At 36.7% G+C, this 25,022-nt stretch overlaps 1 protein-coding gene across 1 annotated transcript; it reads right to left on the bottom strand.

Moving 5' to 3' along the window:
* Positions 1-581: 581 nt before the first annotated feature.
* LOC123576651 (olfactory receptor 2W3-like) lies at positions 582-1,529 on the bottom strand. The gene has a single exon (XM_045437827.1). It carries the CDS (start codon positions 1,527-1,529, stop codon positions 582-584), a length of 948 nt encoding a protein of 315 aa, XP_045293783.1.
* Positions 1,530-25,022: the final 23,493 nt, after the last annotated feature.

Raw genomic sequence — 25,022 nt, 5'->3', positions numbered from 1 at the left:
TTTGATCAAAGCTTTAATCCAGCACCTAGAACAGTGCCTGCAATACAAAAGCCATTCAATAATTGCTATTGAATCATTAAATAGGTAATAAGGAATATTAGCTACATTTTTCTGTGAGAGTGTTTTGTTGTTTTTTTGCTTTTGTTGTAGGACAATGAGTGAAATATAAATTATTATCCATGTTGACAGATCTTATCAAAATTTGTAAAGGTGAATGATTATAATAAAATATTCAATATTCTATAATGGTTAAACATTCAGAAAGTCTGGGTAAAAGAAATTTCATTTCAATTTTCTCTTTCCTTTCTAGACTGACTAGAAAACATGGCTCTGTTTTTTAGTATAGTATGTTAACCATCTAGATATTTGTACATTAGTAATGGTCAACAGATATTCCTTGAGAATAACCATTTTTGAATATTATAATTTATATACTCCTGCATGAGTTGCACAAAAGAAAACTAAAGATGGACCATAAACTCTGTGATGAAATATTCCCAAACTCTAGCAGATGGTAGCAATGCAAGATCACTATAGTGTAGGATATTAACATAAGAAATCATTGCTATCATTGTGTTAGGTTATAATCTCTTCCTTAAAGACAGATTTCCCAAAACTAATCTTCTCAGTGCCCCCTTCACCTCTTTGTTTCTGAAGGTATAGATCATGGGGTTCAGGAGCGGTGTGACAATGTTGTAGAAAAGAGTGAGAAACTTTCCCTGGTCCTTGGAGGAGCTAGTTCCTGGTTGCATGTACATGTAGATGATGTTTCCATAGAAAAGGGAGACCACTGTGAGATGGGAGCCACAGGTGTTGAAGACTTTGTGCCTCCCTGAGGATGACTGGATACTTAACACAGCCCTCACGATGTAGCCATAGGATATCAGGATAAACACCAGAGGTGACAGCACAATGCCCACTGCCAGGATAAAGGCAATGCCTTCAATTGCAGCTGTATTGACACAGGCCATCCGAATCAGGGCAGGCATCTCACACAGGAAGTGGTCTACTTTGCAATATCCACAGCGGGGTAGCCACAGAGTCATTGGAGACATAATCAAAGAGTTGGCCACACCACAGCCCCAAGCAAGGGACACTAAGCCCATGCAGAGATGCGGATTCATGATCACCAGGTAGTGCAGGGGTTTGCAGACTGCAACAAACCGGTCATATGCCATGACAGCCAGGAGCAAGCACTCCACACCACCCAGACCCAGAAACAGGAAGAGCTGGATGGCACAGCCTGTGTAACTGATAGTCTTGTCATGGCCATTCAGGTTATAGAGCAGCTGAGGAATGGAGCTGGTGGTGAAACTGAGGTCCAGGAAAGATAGGTGGGTGAGGAAGAAGTACATAGGAGTGTGGAGGTGGGGGTCCAGTCGGGACACCAGGATGATGGTGGTGTTCCCCATAAGAGTCAGGAGGTATGCAATCAAGATGACCACAAAGAGGATCCTCTCGAGATGGGGACGGTCAGAAAACCCCAAAAGGATGAAATTTCCCTGAGTGCTGTCATTTGTTACATCCATCTCTACTGTACCTCAGGAGAATGGGAAATTGGGGGAAAAAGCATTTCACAGCCATTAGCCACTCTTTATGCCGCAATCTTTGAAACTTATAATAAAAGCCTGTGTGCATATCTGTGTGCATATCCTAAAACCTTAAAAAATAGAAACAACTAGATGGAAAGTTTTATAATTGTCATCAGTAATCTATTCAAAACAGAACATAAAATTTGAATACCATTTTTAAAAATGCAAAATGTTTGATGAAAATTAAGAAATAAGTATTATTAGTTAGAAAAAAGAATAGAGAGTAAACTGACATGTACTACAGACATTTTCCTGAAAATGGACAATATCTTTAGAATATGTAAGTATCTCACGAAACTTTAATAAGATAGTTTTTTTTTTAATAGAAAATTTGTGCATTCTTCCTCTAGTTCTTAAATATACTGATCCAGGCTATATGTGAACAAGCAAGACATGTCCATTTGTACTGCCCCTTACTCTAGGTAGAAAGTCGTGATATCATCCTTAGAGAAATTCATTTTCTTTCCTTTTCAGTGAATACATTTTCTGAATATTCCTAAAGCTGCTTCAAAGTGGTTGATAACAATTGGCAGTCATCGATTCCTGTGAAATTTCACCTTTCCCCAAATATATATCCCTAATATGTCAGGTTTGAGAGAGCATATGTTGGGTTCTCTGGTTCTTATGATCTTTAATTACCAACACCAGATGTGAATTTATCCACCTATTCATACTACCGGAGATCATGATGTCAGTTGTCCTCTATGATCAATCTTTTAGAAGTTGAATATCTAACCTAGTCATGCCCAGATATCATACTTTGCACAAGGTAATACAGTGCCTTGTGTATTTACTTCTCTTGAATCACCCCCGCTCTCCATTCCAAATCCAGTTTTTGAAGATGTAAATGATTATATCACATTCATATTACAACTGCAATCACTGGTATTTGCCCTGTATTCTCATTCCCTCACATTTTCTGTCACCTGAAAATGTCTTTCTACTTTCTATTCATATCTTCGTGTATCACTTAATCTCAAGTTTAATTCACCCTATTTCTGCAGATCATTTTCTTTGATTCACATGTTAATTAGGTTTTTTTTTTTTTGCAATAGTTTAATAAATTCCCAGTGGTTCCAGCAGATATATTTAACCCTATTTTTTTAGAATTTGGGAAAAGTTAGATAAAATTTTATTACACAAATTCATGACAAACTAAGTGAAATAACTATTAAAATATGCCTTCCTTATTTTTTGTTTTTTCCTTCGTTAGTGATTACTGTTGTTTTGTATATCAGAGTGAAATGAAAGGTTAAGTCCTTGAAAAAAAATGGGGAAATTGCTCTTTTATTCCTCTTTTCTTTCTTATCACTGTTAATTTTGTCCACGCTGGAAAAATCTTTTATTTTCATTTTTATTTTTTCTGGTTTCCTATTGTTTGTGCCATTTGGTTACAAACCACCATTTCCTAAGACTTGGCCATTTGCCAGAAGTGGTAGTAGATCAGACCCCAGTTAATTAAAACACTATCTTTAAATGTCATATAGGTTAAAGTGATTTTCTTTAAATCATCATTAAAAAAAACTTAATCTCAAATTTTTATACAAAATAGAATTTGAAACTCCACATTACTAATATTTAACAAGAAAATACTTGAAGAAAATAAAAATAAGTAAATAAAGTAAGTTAATAAATAAACAAATAGGTGTGCCTGGGTGGCTCAGTGAATCGAGCATCAACTTTTGATTTATGTTCAGGTCATGATCCCAGGGGTGTGGGATCAACCCTGCATGGGATCCCGCACAGAGAGTGAAATGTACTTAAGATTCTCTCTGTCTCTCCCTCTGCCCCTCTCTCCCACTCATGCTATCTCAAATAAATAAATGAATAAATGAATGAATGAATGAATGAATAAATAAATAAATAAATAAAATGCATTTTATTTATTTTGAGGACATAAAATCTTTTGGTGTCCAAAGAATAAAACTATAGAAGAATGACAGAATGACTACAAAGAGGATCCTCTCGAGATGGGAATGGTCAGAAAACCCCAATTATAATAATTGTTAATAGCTTAACAATTATTAAAATTGTTAATAATTTGTATTTAAGAATATCACCTAATTCCCTGTTTAATCACAATGTGTATAATTGTTGACTCTGTCTACTCATGCATTTAACCCTGGCTTTGGCTTTATGTCCATTGACCTCTTCCTCCTTTCTTTCCCTCCACCTTTAATTCTTCCTCTTCTTAAATTTCCCATAGCTTTGTTAGTGATCTTTAGTCACTCTTTTAAATTATCCCTCTCTTCCCAAAAAGTTTAAATATTTTCTTTACTTATCTATTGAATACTCTACAAATCTAGCTTGGTTTTCAAAAGCCCTACAATTTGCACTAGCTTATTTTTAAACTTAATTCCTTAACAGTATCCTAGGTATCTCCTGTCTCCCAGTTACTACTCTGGAGTTAAATATTGTACAAACTCTGTGGCATGTATGTTTTTATATCTATGTATAATTTCCTTATCTGGTTTATCACTACTGGACAATTTCATCACATATTTTTTTCAAGATTCAATTGTTGTCTGTGAATCTCCAATTTATATATTTATGTATTCATATACATAGTTATATATCTATGTATGATATGTAATTATACATATCATACATAGTTATTATATACATACACAATTAAGTTATACTATAAAATATAATCACTTTGTGCCAGGAAACTTAGTTATTTGGACTACATTGTGAATGTCACAGTTATCTTTATACATGTAATATAAAAAAATGCTGTATTTCACTGCTGTTTATAGAACATGATTAGCTTGGTGGCAGTGACAGAAGTGGGTTCCTGGTGCCTGATTACCCATAATATCAATAAAATGTTTTGATTGTACATTCATATTACTTTAGCTTTCAATTTTAGCACCTCAGTTTTTGTCTTTCCCACATCCAAATTTTGTACTACAGCCAGTTACTATATCTTGTCTTGGTCTTGAATGATAAAATGACTTTCTATGTTATGCCTGGTTTTGTCCTTGCTGTTTTTCCTTCACAAATTCTGTCACCTAAGAATGCCTTTCTGCTTTCTCTCCTTACTTTTGCCTATCAGTTAATTTCAAGTTTAATTCATACTATTTCTTCAGGTCATTTTCTTTGATTAACTTACTGCAGTTAAAAATCTTCTGTATTGAGTGCATCTGGGTGGCTCAGTTGGTTAAGCGTCTGTCTCTTAATATTGGCTCAGGATTCGTGAGATCTGCTTGGGATTCTCTCTCTCCCTCTCTCTCTGCCCTCCAACCCCTGCTCTCTTTCTTCTCTCTTTCTCAAAAATAAATAAACAAACTTTAAAAATATCTTCTTTACTCTATGGGTCACTGGTGTGGCTATGTTTTACTCATTCTATTTTGTATGATTTTTCATATGCATACCTGTTATTTTATTTGAAGTATAATTCAATATTTATTTTATGTAGTGTATTTTATAAGATAATTCCAATAGAAATAAATTATAATTATACAATTTTATATCTATTTGAATTGGCCAATGTGTGCCATGTGCTAATTTCCAAGTATGTCCTGACATCATTAAATTAACTTCTCTAAGAACCAAGTTGGTGCTTCTCTGTGTGTGTGTATCTGTACCTTCTGAAGTATTTCAAAGAATGTTGTGAATTAGAAAACTAATGGACACTCTGAGAACTGAACAAAGTGTCAGAAGAAATACAATATGCAGATCCTTACTATTTTTGGTGGCATATTGCCAAGTATAGAATCAAAGAAGCTAAAGTTGTCTGTTTATAGATGGTTTAACTCCAGCAAATTACTCTGGTTTGTGATTCCTACCTGCCATTTATCTTCTTGATCTTTTCCCCAGAAGAGGTCCAGCTTAAAACTGGTGGGTTGTGGGTGACTCTACTCAATGTCATAAATCATGAGAACAATTCATGGGAGAGAGAGATAAGGGGAATACCTTCTGAGCTTTGTCCTTTCCTATGTAACTCCAAAGGACCTAAACTGTGCTATAGAAAGGTTTTTATGGAGATGACATGATCGTTACTTTGGAGAGAAGCCTGGGAAACATTGCAGAGAGGATGTAGAATAATAGGGATTTTAATGCCTCAGGAGACTTCAAATTCCCAGGAATCATTAGTGTATAAATTGGAAGGTTCAGAAGCAGAAGTCACAAGGGGAAATCAATCATACTTCTGTGCTTTGGTATAACTATAATAAATATATAACATTATATATATATATATATGTATATGTATATATGAGTGTGTGTGTGTGTACACAGTTATATCAAATATATAATATATAAAGTTATACCAAACATGTGTAAATATATTTTGCTCTGCCTATGATAGAAAATGAGGAAACCTGAGGTTTGTTTTCTTCTGTTTTGTTTTGTCATGATTGGAAATGTCCTTATAACTTCCTTTTAGCCAAAAATTAATTAATAATTTCTACAAACTGGATAAACCATTTAGTTCTCTCTTTTTCAAGCAGAAATTTACTATCACAAACAAGCAACACATAGCTATCCCCATATTAGAAGTTACAGCACAGCAATGTCTCATTTATCTTCCCCTTTTCCACAGAACCAGTAGAATGAAGGCTCAAATAACATCTGGAGCTCTTCCATGGGGCAGTTTATGGGAAATGACACAGCAGTCTATTTTCATAGACATAGTAAAGAATATGAATTACTGTTTAATTTCTTTTGGATTTGAAAAGGGAGAGTCAACACACATGCACTAATGCATTAATTACAAAATCTCACTGAATAAATTTGAACTAGCACATCAACAATAGCCAAATTATGGAAACAGTCCAAATGTCTATCACCTGATGAACTGATAAAGAAAATGTGGTATATATATATATATATATATATATATATATATGAAATAATGACGTATTTTTGCGATGAATGATGTGGATAGAATTAGTGTATCAAGCTAAGCAAAAAAAGAGAAAGACAAATACCATATGATTTCACTCATATGTGGAATTTAAGAGGGGGAAGATGAACATAGAGGAAGGGAAGGAAAAAATAAAAAAAAAAGATAAAAAAAGAGAGGGGCATCTGGGTGGCTCAGTCGGCTAAGTATTGGACTTCAGCTCAGGTCATGATCTCATAGCTCATGCGTTCAAGCCCTGCATCAGGCTCTGTGCTAACAGCTCAGAGCCTGTAGTCTACTTCAGATTCTGTCCCAGTCTCTCTCTGTGCCTCTCCCCCATTCACACACTCTCTCTCTCAAATATAAATAAACATTTAAAAAAAAGATAAAAGCCGAGAGGGAGCAAACCATAAGAAACTCTTAAATACAGAGAAAAAACTGAGGGTTGCTGGAGGGGAGGTGTGTGGGGGATGGGTTAAATGGGTGATGGGCATGAATAAAATGTTGGCTAGCTATATTATTGTATTTTAAAATGTGCCCAATTATCTTTCAGTTTGTTATTAAGAAGTTGAATGTCATTCTGGTCCCTGACACATTTTTCTTTTTAGAGGGGCATGTGAATCTATTATGTATTTTGAGCAAACCAAATAGCACATTTTTTTTTTTTTTCATCTACTGACCTCAAGGGTCTCAGGAAGCTCTTTAATGTGACCACACATGATTTTTAGCTCTGGGAAATATTCTTGATTCATTGCATTGATTATGTCTTTCTTCTATTTTCTTTGTTCTTCAATTATAAAACTGCTATTACTCAATATTGAATCTCCTATATAAATTCTATTTTATATCTTATTTTTATTCTTTTGTGCTTTTATGCTACCTTCATGAATATTTCTTCATTTTGATCATTTAACCCTTCTATTGATATTTTTAATTAGTCATCACATTTTTAATTAACAAGACTATATTTTGGTTTTATGAATTAAATTTCTGCATACCCTTTTTTTTCACTTTATATTTTCTTTCATATATATTAAAATTAATTTCTCTAACATTAATTATTCTTCTTGCCCTGTGTTTGTTTCTTCCAAGTTTCACTTTTTTTGTTTATTTGGGTTTATATTTTTCTTGATAATGAATCTCCTTAAATATCTAATGATACTTCTCTGCTCATTAGGTGAGTGAGCCACTCAAATAAAGTTCTGAGGAAGGCAAAGCTTGTTATAGGTAGCTAATATAAGTATCAATTGGGGATTTCACTGTATTGTGAGAAATTTTGTAGAGAGACAGGTCCTAAAGGTGCGGTGATGAGAGAATTGGAAAGCAGGGGGCTAAGACTCTCCAGGACCCGAAGCATCGGTCCCCTGGCTCAAGTCTCTTTTAGTTTTGCAAATTGTCTGGTAACAACAGGCACATACAACATAGTATTTGGCATCTTGACAAGTCATGCACCTGCAGTGTATTCCATACTGGGTCATGAGTACATCTGGCACCAGACAAAACATTCTTCACCCCAGGCCTGGTGCCCGTATGATGCCTTCTGGAGAGAACGAGCAGCCCTGGTGGCCCACCAACCTGGGAATGAAACAGAAAGCAGTTTCTTGCTGCTTTGTCCCTTTCTTTCAGGACATTCTTATGGTGCCTCTGGCTTCTTGTCCTCCAAAAAATTTAAAATATTAGGTTCTGTTAAAAAATACACACACACACACACACACACACACACACACACACACTAGGGTCTGTGACTTTATTATCTTCTGCTGGTCAACTTCTATGGATAAGATATTCCAGTCTCTTCTCTAAGGGTTATGAACATGGCTGCAAGTATTGTCAAAAAATTTGGGAATAAATTGGATCTCCAATTCAGGATGAGGATGATTAGATATAGATATAGATATAGATATAGATATAGATATAGATTTGGTCTTCTGTCTGTAGCTGTGACTGCTACATCCTCCTGTTCAAAACCACTAAAGGAAAGCTTTTGTTTTTCCAAATAATACAGTGAAGAAATGGGCAGGAAACATGAATAGATACTTTCCAAAGAAGACACCCAATGGCTAACAGACACATGAAAAAGATGCTTAATATCACTCATCACCAGGGAGACACAATAAAAAACACAATGAGATACCACCTCACACCTGTCAGAATGGCTAAAATTAACAACTCAGGACAGAGCAGATGTTAAAAAGGATGTGGAGAAAGGGAAACACTTTTGCACTATTGGTGGAAATGCAAACTGGTACAGCCACTCTGGAAAACATTATGGAGGTTCCTCGAAAAAGTAAAAATAAAACTATCATATGATCCAGCATTTTCACACTTTATGCAGAGGTTACAAAAATGCTGATTCAAAGGGGTACATGCACCCCAATGTTTATAGAAGCCCTATCAACAATAGCCAAATTATGGAAGGAGCCCAAATGTCCATTGACTGATGAATGGATAAAGAGGTAGTCATATATACAATGAAATATTACTTGGTGGTCAAAAAGAATGAAAGCTTGCCATTTGCAATGATATGGGTGGAACTAGAATGTATTAGGCTAAGTGAAATAAGTCTGTAAGAGAAAGACAGATATTATATGATTTCATTCTTATATGGGATTTAAGAAACAAAACAGATGAAATAGGAGAAGGGAAGGAAAAATAAGACATAGACAAAGGAAAGCAAACCAGAAGAGACTCTTAAGTATAGAGAAAAAACTCAGGATTGCTGGAGGGGAAGTGGGGGCATGGGCTAGATGGGTGATGAACATTAAGGAGGGCACTTGTTAGGATAAGCACTGGGTATTATACGTAAGTGATGAATCACTAAATTGTCCTTCTGAAAATAGTTCTACACTATATGTTAACTAACTTGAATTTAGGGATTGGTTTTAGCTTTAGTGGTTACTTTGCAGTTGGTTATTGAATTTAAATTTTAAAAAGATTGAAAAAAAAAGAAAGCTTTGGGATTTAATATGATCCTGTCAGCCATGTAAACCTGAGCTATTTCATGTATTCTCCAAAATTGAAACAATAAAAAACAAAAGCATTTAAGACCACCCAAATTTTATGTTGGCATAAAAATAAACACAAAGCAACAAGTTAACTTTGGGGATGATACTGTAACTGAAGGTTGGTAATAAAAAATACAAAGAATGTGAGTGCTATGTGTTGCAGTGTCTGATTTAGTGTGGTAGTCAGAATTCTGAGATAACCCTAATAACGCATTACCTAATACAATCTCCTTCATTTCGTGATTATGACAGGTTATTACCCTCATCCTAAAGTTATGTCAAAAGTTATTTTCTATATGTAATTAAGATTGATTTACTTCAACCTTAATTTTCCTATTTGGCTGACTTTTAAATATCTATGTATCTATGTAGCTATCTATATCTATATCTATATCTATATCTAGATATATCTTGTGTGTGTGTATCTGTAAAGATATATCTAGATAGAGATATAGATATATAGATAGATTTCTGACAGATATCTATACCTATGTCTATCTATATAGATATAGATATCTGTCAGATATCTATCTATATATCTATATCTATCTATATCTATATCTATATCTATATCTATATCTATATATGTCTTAGGAATAAAAACTTTTCTATTTATAATAGTAGTTGCCTAATACATATCAAACTTGCATGTTATGTTTTAATAAGCTGGTATAACCAGATCAAACAAATAAAATACCATGGGCTTCCAGTAATCTGGTAAGTCATTCTTCACTGAACTTAACATTCTAGCTGAGTTGTATTAATAAGACTTGACACATTTCATCTTATCCAGAATACTAGTTTCCAAAACCTTAATTAGCATAACCACAGAAGCCCCATTTTTTCTAACGCTTAAAAATCTTTGATTTGGGGGCGCCTGGGTGGCTCAGTCGGTTAAGCATCCGACTTCAGCTCAGGTCACGATCTCGCGGTCCGCGAGTTCAAGCCCTGCGTCAGGCTCTGGGCTGATGGCTCAGAGCCTGGAGCCTGTTTCCGATTCTGTGTCTCCCTCTCTCTCTGCCCCTCCCCCATTCATGCTGTGTCTCTCTCTGTCTCAAAAATAAATAAACGTTAAAAAAAATTTAAAAAAAATCTTTGTTTTCTCTTTAATGAAATAATAACTGAATTTATCCATTGGTGACTTCCCTTTCATTTTTAGTTAATATATTCAAATATATTTAGCTTTGGAAATATTTGTTTTATTTTTGAACTTTCTTCTAAGATTTTGATCTTCCCAAAAGTATCTCAAAATGTCAGCCTGGGAAGATTGCAGAGTGAGAGGATCATAATCTCAACTTGTCCCTCAAATACACCTACATAATTGCCATATTGGGGCAATTAACCTAAAACAAACAAAATACTAGCAGAACAGACGCCTCACAACTAATCCTGGAGAGGAGGCCACATGGAAAGTGGTAGGAAGGGAGGAGTCCCAGTTGGGTGGAAATCAATAAATCTGCAAGACTAACCACAAACCGGAGAGACTCCTAAAGCATGGGGACTCCACACCAGGAACCCCCAGACATAGGGAACCTGCACCGGGAAGAGAACTTTGGGCTTTGAAAACCAGAGAAGCTTAACTGTAATTTTTTACAATTATCAGGGCTTACCACCAGGAACTTTAAAAATCGGCAGGCTTGGGGGTAAGGGGACTGAAGGGCAATAAGAAAATGAGTCCCCACCCTTAAAGAAAAAGTCCCACCTGGACTATGTGGGAAGGAGATTTATTAACTAATCTAAGAATGTGCACTGGAAAGGAAAGAATCTTTGGGAGACTTCTCCAGGAACAAAAGAGCTGTCAACCACCATTTCTCTTCCCTACCCTCAGTATAGATACCTTAACAACTGTGTGAACCAGCCCTCTCAAAATAACTTGCTAACAGTCTGCACCCTGCTCCTGTGATCTGTGGATTTGCCCCATCTTACCTGCCCCACTCAGTAGGAGTCTTTCCAGTGCTACTCCAGCCAGACTTCATTCTTCAAGCAAGGCTGTCAGGGACTTATGCATACCTTGTTAACACCATGTACCCAGTTTCCATGCTCTCCTATGGATTTGCCCCTGTTCAACCCACTCCACTCAGCAGGAGTCTATCCAAAGCAGAATGTGATTCCTCTCATTCTATAAACAGCGCTAACAGTGACCAGCAGAGCTACAAAGTGACTCCTGCCCTGGTTGAAAAGGAAGATAACCACACACAGTTGTTCAACTGTTGCCCCAGCAGTGGAGTAGGGAAGACATTTGATTTAACTCCCAGCCCCATCCACAACTAAAACTTCATGGGGGCAGTAAAAATAGAGAGCCCTATAGTTCAGGGTCACTACAACCTTAACAGATAGGGGGACAGACAATTTTTCTCATTGCCAGCTCTGTCCACCAGTGAAAGTCTTTCAGGGAACAATTCAGGGAATAGAGACTGCAGATGAGTATTACCACACTTCTGGAAAACTGACTGAAGGCAGACATCTGGGTCTGAGGAAATATAAGTCCAAGGTAGCCCAAGATTCACACCTTAAGAGCACAGGGACCAAAACCTGCCCACACCTGGGAAAGAAGGCCATTGAAGATGACTAGACTGAAGAAAAACATGGCACAGCAGTAGGGCACACACATCACATGGGAAACACCCTTCGAGCACCTGCCTCTGGTGAACATGGGAGGGCATTTAGGACCTTTTCTTCATAAGGCCACTACTTTCAACATCAAGAGACACAGCTGACTGTCTTAATACATAGAAACAAACACAGAGTTAGACAAAATGAAGAGACAGACAATAGTATAAAAGAACAGAAAAAAAATCATATCCAACAGCTAAATAAAACAAAGATAAACAATATATATGATTGAGAATTCTAAGTCATGGTCATAAAGATACTTATTGGATTGAGGAAAGAATGAAGGATTTCAGTGAGCTGTTCAACAAAAAAGATAAAGAATATAAATAAGAAGCAAACAGAGATGCTTCTTAACTGATGCAGAAAGCAGAGATGTTTTCATTCCATAACTGAAATTACAACTACAGTAGAGGGAATAAATAGTAGACTAGATGAAGTGAAAGAATAGTTCAGTGAGATGTAAGACAACATAATCGAAAACAACCAAGCTGAACAACAAAATTACTACTACTACTATTACTACTACTAATAGAGAATAGGTAAAGGGAACTTAGCATCATTATCAAGTGTAATAACATTCCATTATAGGGATCCCTGAAGGAGAAGACAGGGAAACAGGAGGAGAGTATGTATTTGAATAAATAATAGTTAAAAATTTCCCTAATCTGGGGAAGAAAATAAACATCCAGATACAGAAGGCACAGTGACCCCCCAAAAAATCAATCACAACAAGATACATAATAATTAAAATGGAAAAAAAAAGTAGTAATAGAGATTGTTGAAAAGCATGAAAAAAAAATGCAGTCATATACAAGGGAAACACCATAAACCTATCAACTGATTTTCTTATCAGAAAATTTGTGAGACAGAGGGGAATGGAATGATATATTCAAAGTGTGGAAATGGAAAAAAAAAACTTGCAACCAAGAATACACTGTTAGCAAGGCTATAATTCAGAATAGAAGGAGAGATAAGAGTTTCCTCAATAAAGAAAAGTTAAAAAAACTCATCACCATGAACCCAGCTTTACAAGAATTAACGTTAAAGAGATTATTTGAGTGGAAAGGACAAGTTACAGTCAGGAGTAAAATATTATAAGACAACAACAACAACAAAAATTACAGGTATATGCAAACATAATAAAGAAGAGTAGACTAAGCACTAGTAAAATCAATATAGAAGTTAAAGCAAAAAAGGAGTAAAATCAATTATATTTATAAAAATCACTCAAAGAATTCACAAGATAAAAAGATATTAATTATGATATCATATACATAAAATGTAGGAGGGAGAGGAATAAAGAATGGGCTCATACTTAAGTGACCATCAACTTAATATAGACTTCTAATGCACATGTTATGTATAAACTTAGTAATAACAACAAATAAAAAAACAGTATTAGATATGCCAAAAAAGTAGAAAAGAATCTAAGTATATCACTAAAGAAAATCAGCAAACTGTGAGAGAGGAGAGCAATAAAAGATCAAAGAACTACAAAAACAACCAGAAAACAATAAAAAAATAGCAATAAATACACACCTAGAAATAATTACTTTGAATGTAAATGGACTAAACACTCCAATCAAATGAAGAATGATGGAATGGATAAAAAATCAAGACATATCTATATGCTGCCTAAAAGACACTCATTTCAAACCCAAAGACACATGCAGATTGAATGTGAAAAAATGGAGAAACATTTATCATACAAATGAATGTGAAAAGAAAGCTGAGGTAGCAACACTTATCTGAAAAATAAACTTTAAAATAAATGGCAACAAGAGACAAAGAAGCAAGAAAAATCTCAGATAAACAACATAACCTTATACCCAAAGGAGCCTCAGAAAGAACAGCAAACAAAGACTAAAGCCAGCAGACAGAAGAAAATAATAAAGATTAGAGCAGAAATAAATGACACAGAAACTAAAAACAAACAATCCCCCAAACTAACAACAATAACAAAACAACAACAAGACAATAGAAGAGATCAATGAAACCAGGATCTGGTTCTCTGAAAAAATCAACAAAATGGATAAACATTTAGCCAGACTGAGAAACAAACAAACAAACAAACAAACAAAAGTTAGAATGAGAGAACTCAAATAAACAAAACAAGAAATAAGAGATGAGAAATAACCAACATCACAAAAATACAAATTATAAAAGAATACGAGGAAAAACTATATGCCAACAAATAGAACAAACTAGAAGAAATGGGTAAATCCATAAAATCATATAAGCCACCAAAACTGAAGCAAGAAGAAAGAGAAAATTTGGATAGACAGATTACCAACAATGAACTTGAATCAGTAATCAAAAAACTCCCATCAAACAAAAGTCCACAACCGGATGGCTTCACAGGTGATTCTACCAAACATTTAAAGAGGAGTTAATACCTATTCTCAAACTATTCCAAACTCCAAAAAAATATACGATGAAGGGAAACTTCGAAAGTGATTTAATGAGGTTAGCATTTCCCTGATACCAACCAGATAAAGACCCTACAAAAAAAGGAACCTACAGGCCAATATCCATGATGATCATATGTGAAAAAATCCTCAATATCATATTAGCAAACTAAACCCAACAATGCATTAAATAATCATTCACCACAATAAAATGGGATTTATTCTGTAGATGTGAGGGTAGTTCAATATTTGCATATCAATCGATGTGATTGATATATCACATCAACAAGAGAAAGGATGAAAACAACATACCATAATTTCAATATTATCCACCATAAAAAAGAATGAAATCTTGTCATTTGCAACAACATGCATGGTTCTAGACAGCATAATTCTAAATGAGATAAGCAAGTCAGGGAAAGAAAAAATACCATATGATTTCACTTATCTGTGGAATTTAAGAAACAAAACAAACGGGCAAAGGAAACAAGAGAGAGAGAGAAACCAAAAATTAGACTCTTAGCTACAGGGAATGAACATATAGTTGCCAGAGTTGGGGTTGATGGGGTGATAAGTGAAATAGGTGAAGGGAATTAAGAGTACACCTATTTTGATGAGAACTAAGTAATATATGGATATGTTGAATCTCTATTTTTTTACACTTGAAACTCATATAACATTGTATGTTAACTAAAATGAAATTAAATTTAAAAGCAAGCAAGCAAGCAAACAAACGAATAAACATATGATCATTTCAATAGATGCAGAAAATGCAATTGACAAAGTACCACATCCATTCATGATAAAGCCCTCAACAAAATCGGTTTAGAGGTAACATACCTCAATATAATAAAGACCATATATGAAAAACCTACAGTTAATGTCATATTCCATAGGGAAAAACTGAAAAATTTCCCTTTAAGGTCAGAAACAAGACAAGGATGTCCATTCTCAAAAATTTTATTCAACATAGTATTGAAAGTCCAAGCCACAGATATCAGACAAGAAAAAGTAATAGAAGGCATTCAGATTGGTAGGAAAGAAGTAAAACTTTCACTATTTGCAGATGGCATGATACTAAATACAAAACCCAAAATACTCCACCAAAAAAATACTAAAACTGATAAATGAATAAATTCAATACAAAATCAATGTGCAAAAATACACTGCATTTGTATTAACTAATAATTAAGTAAAATAAAGAGAAATTGAGAAAGTTATCTCACTTACAAATGCACCAAATATAGTAAAATATCTAGAACTAACTTAACCAAGGAGATGAAAGACCTATGATCTGAAAACTATAAAACTATAATGAAAGAAATATATGACACAAAGAAATAGATAGCCCATGCTCATGGATTGGAAGTTAAAATAGGGTAAAATACCCAAACCAATCCACAGATTTAGTGCAAACCCTCTCAAAATACTAACACATTTTTTTCTCACATGTAGAGCAAACAAATAAAAAAAAATTTTATAGAATGACAGAAAACCTTGAATAGCAAAAACCATCTTGAATAAGCAAGAAAAAAGATGAAGGTATCACAATTCCAAATTTCAAGTTATACTACAAAGCTGTAAAAATCAAGAATATGATACTAGCACGAAAATAGACACATAGATGAAAGGAAGAGTGTAGAAAGCACAGAAACAAACCCATGATTATATGGTCAATTAATCTTTGACAAATGATGAATGGATATGCAATTGGAAAAAGACAGTCTCTTCATATGGTGTTGGGACAACTGGTCAGTCACATGCAAAAGAATGGAAGTGGACAACTTTCTTACACACACACACACACACACACACACACACAAATACACTCAAAATGGACTAAGGACCTAAATGTGACACCTGAAACCATAAAAAAAACTAAAAGAGCACATGCAGTAATTTACCTGAAATTAGCCATTCAACATTTTTTTCTAGATATGTCTTCTAAGGTACAGAAAATAAAAGCAAAAATGAACTATTTGAACTACATTGAAATGAAAAGTTTCTGCATAGCAAAGGAAATAACCAACCAAACCTACTAAATGAGAAAATATGACATATCCAATAAAGGGTTAGTATCCAAAATATATAAGGAACTCACACAACTCAGCACCCCCAAACAAGTAATTCAATTACAAAATGGTATATCTCTCAAAAGAAGACATAAGGATGGCCACTGAACACATGAAAGATGCTCCAAATTACTCATCTTCAGGGAATTGCAGGTCGAAACTACAATGAGACCTTACCTCACACTTGTCAAAATGGCTTAAATCAAAAATAGACAAAAAACAAGTGTTGGAGAGGATATATAGAAAAAGAAACTCTCCTGTACTGTTGGTGGTAAGGTAAGTTGGTACGGCCACTTTGGAAAACAGTATGGAGTTTCCTCAAGAAGTTGCCACTTGCAACATGTGGATGGAGCTAGAGTATTGGTAAGCAAAATAAGTCAGTCAGAGAAAGGCAAATACCATGTGATTTTACTCATATGTGAAATTTAAGAAACAAGGCAAATAAAAAAAACAAGAGACAAACAAATAAATGAAACCAATCTCTTAAATATAGAGAATAAATTGAAGTTTTCTGGAGGGGAGATGGGTAGTGGAATGGGTGAATATCAACATGAGCACTGTGTAATGTTTAGAATTATTTGCTCCAGTGAGGAAGCAGAGTGCAGTCACAGGTGCTGGCAGTGTGGTCTGAGGAGCTCCTGGGTTGCTGGGGGAGGGGGGTTCCCATGCTTGGGGTGCATCTGATACAGGAGATAAGGCCTCTCCATGGGCAAAAGACTTAGTGGGTGACATAGTGCTGCCCTATTCACCAGTATCTGTATATAGGAACAAAGCAGCTGAGGCCAGCAAACCCTGGCACCTACTGTGTGTTGCAATTTACCATAAACACTGAGCCGCTGTCACTGCACAGTTGCACAAATACTGGGACAAGCTGGTATAACCACAGTTCAATGAGAACCTCCTGTAGAGGATCAGGGCAGTCCAAGTCAAACGATGGGGCTCTCTGAAGTGTGGGGTTTTGAAATGCAGCCGTACCTGAGATAAAACTCTGGAGGGAGGTGACACCTGTCAGGAAGACAGCTTAGACACAGTCAGTGGGAAGGTGGGGAGTTTATAGAAGCCAGAGATATGGGAGGGTTATTGATTGTGTGTCTGTGAGAAACCAAACTTCCTGCTCTGGACACTAGAGAGCATGGTGAAGCTGTTTTCACCCCTAGCCTACAAACACAGATAGACCTCAGTGACCTAAAGGGAGCCACCGTGTGAAAAACAGAGCCATTACAACAAGCCCCAACCCCTGTGCCCTCTAACCTCTTCTTTGCTAAGAACAAGTACTCCTGAAAATCAAAGCAGCAGGCCCCTCCCCCTGAACACCAGCACAAATACCTTCCACAGGCTTAGTCTGCTGATCATAGAGTGCTGCAAAATTTCAGCTCCTGGAGAAACTGGATGTGGTCTCATTTATTTGCTTCTTTGTTCTCTTTTATTACTTATTCTTGGATGCAGAAAACAACGTATTTTATTTTATTTCATTTTATTTTATTTTATTTTATTTTATTTTATTTTATTTTATTTTATTTTATTTTATTTTATTTATTTTATTTTATTAATATTTTACACTTTTTATTTTTCTCCTCTTTTTTTTTTTCTATCAAGCTTCACTTATAAAAAGTGTTGTAGGGAGTATGGCCAGAGTCGCAAAAAATGTGTCCACAAAGTGCAGTTAAGTGAAGATCCTCATACTCAAGTCAGAATGAGGCCCCGACTCTAGAATGAAGCCTGTTTTTATTAGGATAATTGCTAAAGACTACGTGCATAAAGTCAGCTAAGCAAGTGTGTTAATCAATCTAATGGTTTAGCTTTTCAAGGTTGAATTTTGAGTTAATTGGTTTCTATAACATGAAAAAGGGTCAGGTGTGAAGGATGATCCGGCCCTGGACAATGTTAATGGCTCTAGACATTCCTTACAAGCCGCAGCCACAGCCGTGTTCAGCTGTGTAAACATGTCCTAAGGCCTTGCACCTTCTCCAGCCCTTCCCTTTTGAAGTCTTTTCCTTTGATGTTTCTCTCAGGATCTCCCACATCTCCCCCTTTTTCTTTCATTTGGTAAAGCTGGAGGGCAAAGAGAGAGGCTTGTGAAGGATATTCTTGGCTTCATTGCTGTCCTCTTCTCCAGGCTAGGTATATGCAAAGTAATAAGACAAAGATTAATATAAAAATACCAATCGCAGAAAAGCTTAAGGGTTTTATGTAATTCATTGGATTCAATTCCGAGATTCGATGTTATCTCAGATAAAGGAGCACAAGAAATCTCAAGCTTATTTTTGAATGTTTCATAGATGTCCTTTTGCAATTGAGCTATATCAGCAGAGGTGTTACCTTGATTAAGAAGGTGTCAATGCGGGGCACCTGGGTGGCTCAGTGGGTTAAGCTTCTGCCTTCGTCTCAGGTCATGATCTCGCGGTTGGTGGGTTCCAGCCCCTCATCGGGCTCTGTGCTGACATCTCCAAGCCTGGAGCCTGGCTACTTCTGATTCTGTGTCTCCCTCTCTCTCTGCCCCTCTCCCACTCATGCTCTCTCTGTCAAAAATAAATAAACATTAAAAAAATTAGAAAAAAAAGTGTCGACGCACCAGGTCTCATGACATCTTATACTGATTATATACATGGGGGTGATACAAAAGCTGGTTATGTTTCAATCACATTGAAGCTTTATCTGTTGTTGTAAAGTAATCAATTGATCTCCTAGAAAAGGAACAGCTTGTGGCAAGTCAGATAATTGGCTCTCTATTCGGCTATCAATCAGCTGTTGGCTGTTCTGTAAGGCCCCGATTTTGAATCCAAGAGACCACCAAGGAGCCGATACCGATGCAAACGCACGAGGGTTTATTTGCAAGCTCGGGTTTGGGCCCAAGTATACCTGACACAGCAGAGCAGAGACTTGGACCCTAGGTTAAGAGGTGTAGCAGTTTTATAGGGGCCAGTGGCCAATGAGATTGTAACACACACAGAAAGTTGCATAGTCATGTCAGTCCACACGCAGGTGGCCAATTGAATTACAATTTACCCTATAGTAACTGTTTGAACTAGCCTATCACTCTGGTCAGAATTGGTGTGCAAGTTTGGCGGGCAAAAGCAGGGTTTGCATTCTTTGGCGGTTAGGGATTCCACATTCCTATATGAGCCAGTTTCCAGTAAGGGTGTGCTCAGTGGCTTGACTAGGGTGGGGGAGTGTCTTAAGCAATAAGTAGGTCATGTGGGGGTTATACATGAGATGGTGGGTGTAGCACAAAATGGAGTTAGTCTTGCTCTGCTTGTCCAGGGGTAGGGGATTTTTGTTAAATTCCTTGGGTCCCACATTCCACAGCCTTTCTGAATCTTGTTGCCAGTTTTGTATAAAGTGGGTGGTGTCTACAGTCTGATGCAGTGTAAAACCAGCTGTTGCTGCTGTAGCTGTAATGGCTATAATTCCAAGTACAACAGTTACCAGTAAAGCTACAAACCATCGGATGCGGTGTAAGACACGTTTCAATATTTCATCTATGAGAAACATTTCAGGGGAGTGTTGCCAAGACCGATCCATGATTACAGGCATCAAAACCCCATTTCTTGCCTTAAGGATATGTAAGCTTTCTTTTTCCTGGTCAAAAGAAATAGTAGAATTAAGACAAGTATAAAAGGAACAATTATGGAAAGTAAGATGATTGTTATCAGGGTCCCAATGAGGCATGCCTAACATAAACAGAAAAGAAAGTCTGACACTTGTTGAATTTCATGAGTCTCATTTAATCTAAAAGAGATAGAGAATTTATTTGAAATATTCATTAAGTGGCCTTTCCAAGTGGCCATGCCTAATAATCCAGTACCAATTTTCCAAAGTTCTGAATGAACTGGCTCATCAGGTAAACATGGTCTAGGGGGAGTCATCGTCCTTCATGCCATATAATGGGTTCAGATGTTACATCTGAAATTATGTTTTCTTGATATTGTCACCATCAGAGCTCTTTTTTGGAGTATTTGGTCTGAGCAGAGCCTACAGAGGCCCAATTAATGACACTTCCTTTGGAAGTATTAAGAAGAACTCTACAAACCTCTCCTCTTGTTATGCCCAGAATTCGTGATCCCCAAATACTGCCAGGGAGCCGAGTCCGATGTAAAAGCAAAAGAGCCTTTATTTGAGCTAGCTCGAGCTCAATCCCCTACCTGCACCAACGCAGCGGTGAGATACCTGGGAGAGAGAGCGAGTTTCAAAAGGACAAAGATTTTATTGGGGCCTAGGGGCAGTTGGTGAGGTAATGGCTGTGGCCTCAGCCGATTGGCTGGGGAAGGGTCCGAGTCCTGTTAGGCAGGTGGGGGGGGGGGGGCGTTGCTCAAGGGGAGGAGGTGTGGTCAAGGTGAAGGACACAGAACAAGATGGAGCTGGCCGGCGTAGGCTCGCCCTTTCACTCTACAGAGCTCCCAATTAACCCGTTCCTCAGGAATTATGATCTTTCTTAATTGACATCGAGGCAATTTAGGAGGGTGATCATATGTAATTCTTTGACTTCTCATGGAGACTCTCTGTAGTAAGTACAATATAGAGACATTAGTCCCATTGGGTATTTCTGCTATCCATGCCTGTGAACAAAATTTAACACAGTGGTCGCCTGTTCCAAAGCATATAGGTGGCCCATCTGCACCTACAGAATATTCAGGAATTATTTTTCCTTCTTCTTCTGGTTTAAATGGGCCTCTATTATCATAAGGTCCAGGCAACCAGATGGAATCATTTACATAAACTGAGAAAGAGGGATCATCCCATGTAACTAATCTATTAAGAGGTGGATTTGGAATATAAGCCCAATATGTGTGATTCTCTTTAGTACTCACGGTTAAAGTAAGAACTGACATCATGGTACTGAACAGAGTAGTAGAAGTCTTAAGTGTTCCTGTTTTTTGGAGGATCTGTTATGCTTCTAGAGTCATCTTCTTTGTCCCCATGTCGGAGGTTTGGCTTTCGTTGTTTTTTCTGTTCTTTAAAAAATTTTTTTTTTCAACGTTTATTTATTTTTGGGACAGAGAGAGACAGAGCATGAACAGGGGAGGGGCAGAGAGAGAGGGAGACACAGAATCGGAAACAGACTCCAGGCTCTGAGCCATCAGCCCAGAGCCTGATGCGGGACTCGAACTCATGGACCGCGAGATCGTGACCTGGCTGAAGTCGGACGCTTAACCGACTGCGCCACCCAGGCGCCCCTTTTCTGTTCTTTTAATCTCCCATTCTGAAAGGAACAATCCAAATGACAGCCCTACCTTAGTTTAAAGCTAGGTTCTCTTTTCTGCTTATTATGGATCTTTGATAAGAAATACAATTGCTGAGAAGTCTGTTTTGCTTGCTGTTTGCTACGAGCATTGTGAGACCTTTCCTGAATGTAACCCGCTGTGTAGTAGAATGGGTTGTAAACCTTCCTAAATGTAGTCTGATATGTAATGGAATGAGTGATTGTACATAAACTAACCAGCATTTCTCGCTTCTGTAAACCTGCTTGCTTAGCACATTCCTCACCTACCCCTTTCCCCCTTTTTTCCTCCCGCCACAAGTAACGGACAAAGCCTTCCCGCCAAAGGACAGACAAAGGACGCCCAATCAGAGAACAACAAATGTCCTTACTTTAAAATCAACTAATCAGGCCCCTCATAATTTGAAACCTCCCCTGTGCCATTTGTCTCTGTCTATAAAAACGCTGTACCAACCCTGACAGAGGCCTCTTAGCGTCACCGGCAACGAGTGCGCAGAGGTCCAGGTTCGAACCTGCAATAAACGACCCTTGCCGCTTGGCTTTGACTTACGACTCTGGTGGTCTTTTGTGGGAGGTTTTGGAACTTCAGGCGTTACAATTCAAGGCTTAATTCTTCCATATCTTTCTCCAGTGGTCGAAAATTGTCCCTCTTTTTCTCTTTGTCCATCTGTTCATATTGTGGTTTTAATCACCGGGCTGGGAGCCAGATATCCCCGTTATCTGTGCATACAAGAGCAAATCCTCGACCCCACAATTTAACATACCTAGGGTACCATTGGTTATTATCATTTTTTCCAAAATATTGGTTGTGAAAGGGGTCTGGTTTTAGAGACTGTGTGATATTTTTCCGCTGCGGTGAGCTCGTTTACCTCTTAAATCCAAAAAGTGAATTGTAAATAATGCTTTCATTAATTGATTCTTTGGATTCAAGGCCATAGCCCCCTGTTTTTGTTTTTGTAACATGGTTTCTAATGTACGATTAGCACGTTCAATAATAGCTTGACCTTGTGGATTATAAGGAATGCCTGTAGTATGATGAATGCCCCATTTTTGGCAAAATATAAGAAAAGTGTGAGAAGTATAAGCCAGATCATTGTCAGTTTTAAGATTCCAGAGGAGTCCCATCGTGGCAAATGCTTCTAAAAGGTGTAAAATAACGTAGGCCATTTTTTCTCCTGACAAAGGTGTAGCCCTTATAAAACAAGAATATGTATCTATTGATACATGTACATATGCAAGGCGACCAAATTGGAGAACATGAGTAACATCCATTTGATGTAAATCATTAGGTTATTGACCTCTGGGATTAACCCCCTGAGAATATGGAGGGATGACAATAGGCCCACAAGTGGGGCATTGTGTGATAATTTCTCTAGCTTGTTTTAGGGAAATAGAAAAGTGTTTACTTAAGCCTTTAACATTAAGATGAGTCAGATCTTGAAAATCTTGTGCTGTAATAACAGGAGCTGCCAGTAAGGAATCCGCTGTAGCTTTTCCTTCTGTCAAAGGTCCAGGGAGGCCAGAATGAGATTGTATGTGAGTAATATATATAGGATGGGATCGATGTTAGAGACAATGTTGGACCTGAAAAAATAAGTCAGACAATTCTGACAATTCTGACATCTGAATAAATATTAATGGTTTCCAAATTTTCAATCACTTGTTTAGAATAGGCTGAATCCATTAAGATATTGATGGAGGAGGGAACATCCTTAAGCAATAGAAATATGGCAAAGAGTTCAGCCTTTTGTATTAAGGCTTATGGGGATTTTATACATGTAGAAGTAGGACCATAATATGCAGAATAACTGGATTTGTTGGCGTCTGTAAAATAATTAGGTCCATTTGCAGGTACTGATTGTACAATTCGAGACATGATAAAGGAGGTGGTTTTAATAAATTCAATTAATCTGGATTTGGGATAATGGTTGTCTATGTGACCTATATAATCTGCAACTCCAAGTTGCTATGAAATGCATTGCCGATATGCCTTGGATATTTGTGCATGACACAGAGGTACGATAATTGTCTCAGGGTCTTGTGTTGTTATTTCCTTAAGTCTTTCCTGACTCTTAAAAATTAACATTCCTATTTTGTCTAAATATGTAGCTAATTTTTTAAAGGCTTTGCTGGAAAGAAATATCCATTATATGATTCCATTAGCCTGCCAAAATACTCCTGTAAGAGAATGAGGTGACAGTAAAATTAATAAGGAAACAGGTAGCAAGGGGTTAATTAGAGTAAGCTGACTGGAAGCAATTTTTTGTTCAGTCCATTGTAATTCTTGGGATGCTTCCAGAGTTACTTTTCTAGGGCCATTTAAATTGGAATCCCCTTTAAGTATATCAAAAAGATGAGTCAGTTGATAAGTAGGTATACCTAAAGTAGGACTTAGCCAGTTAATGTCTCCTAATAACTTCTGGAAATCACTTAAAGTATGCAAGATATCTTTATTAATTTAAACATTTTGAGGCATTGTTGAATTTTGTATTAATTTTTGACCCAAATATAATAAGGAATCATCAAGTTGAATTTTGTCTTCTGCTATAATAAGGCCATATTCTGAGAGGGTTGTCTGAGCTGCTAAAAACAGTGCATGAAAATCATGTCATTCGGGTAAAGCTAATAGGATGCCATCCATGTAATGGATGATCTTAGCATGAGGAAACTGAGATCATAAATATCGGAGAGGTTCTGCAACAAAAAGCTGACAAAGAGTACGGCTATTTAACATTCCTTGAGGTAAAATTTTCCATTGAAATATGTTTATGGGCTCCTCATGATTAATTACAGGAACAGAGAACACAAATATCTTTGAATCTTTAAGATTTAAGGAAATGGAGAAAAACCAATCCTTAAGATCAATAATTATAACTTTTCAATCTTGAGGAATAGCAGCAGGTGTCGGAAGGCCAGGCTGTAGAGCCCTCATAGGTTGTATGTTTTTATTTATGGCTCTGAGATCACTCGGCATTCTCCATTTTCCAGATTTCTTTTTTATAACAAAAACTGGAGAATTCCAGGGACTAGCTAAAGGTCCAATATGTCCCACTTCTAATTATTCAGAAACAAAAGATTTTAAAGCTGCCAGTTTTTCTTTTAGAAAGCAGCCACTGCTGTATCCATATGGACTCATCAATAAGCTAAGGGCTACCTTCTCTCCTTCTTTCTGTAACCACACAGCAGGAAATGTTCCTCATTCTACAGAAGGCTGATTTTCCCATCTGTTCTCCTTTCTCTTCTGTCTCCTAAAAGAACTGCCTCC

The sequence above is a fragment of the Leopardus geoffroyi genome, chromosome A1, assembly GCF_018350155.1.
Source record: "Leopardus geoffroyi isolate Oge1 chromosome A1, O.geoffroyi_Oge1_pat1.0, whole genome shotgun sequence".
Lineage (NCBI taxonomy): Eukaryota > Metazoa > Chordata > Mammalia > Carnivora > Felidae > Leopardus > Leopardus geoffroyi.
This window is presented reverse-complemented; position numbering and strand designations above follow the sequence as displayed.

What these genes read in the sequence shown, in the direction of transcription:
- LOC123576651 (XM_045437827.1), bottom strand. Translation starts at nt 1,529, where the DNA reads ATGGATGTAACAAATGACAGCACTCAGGGAAATTTCATCCTTTTGGGG.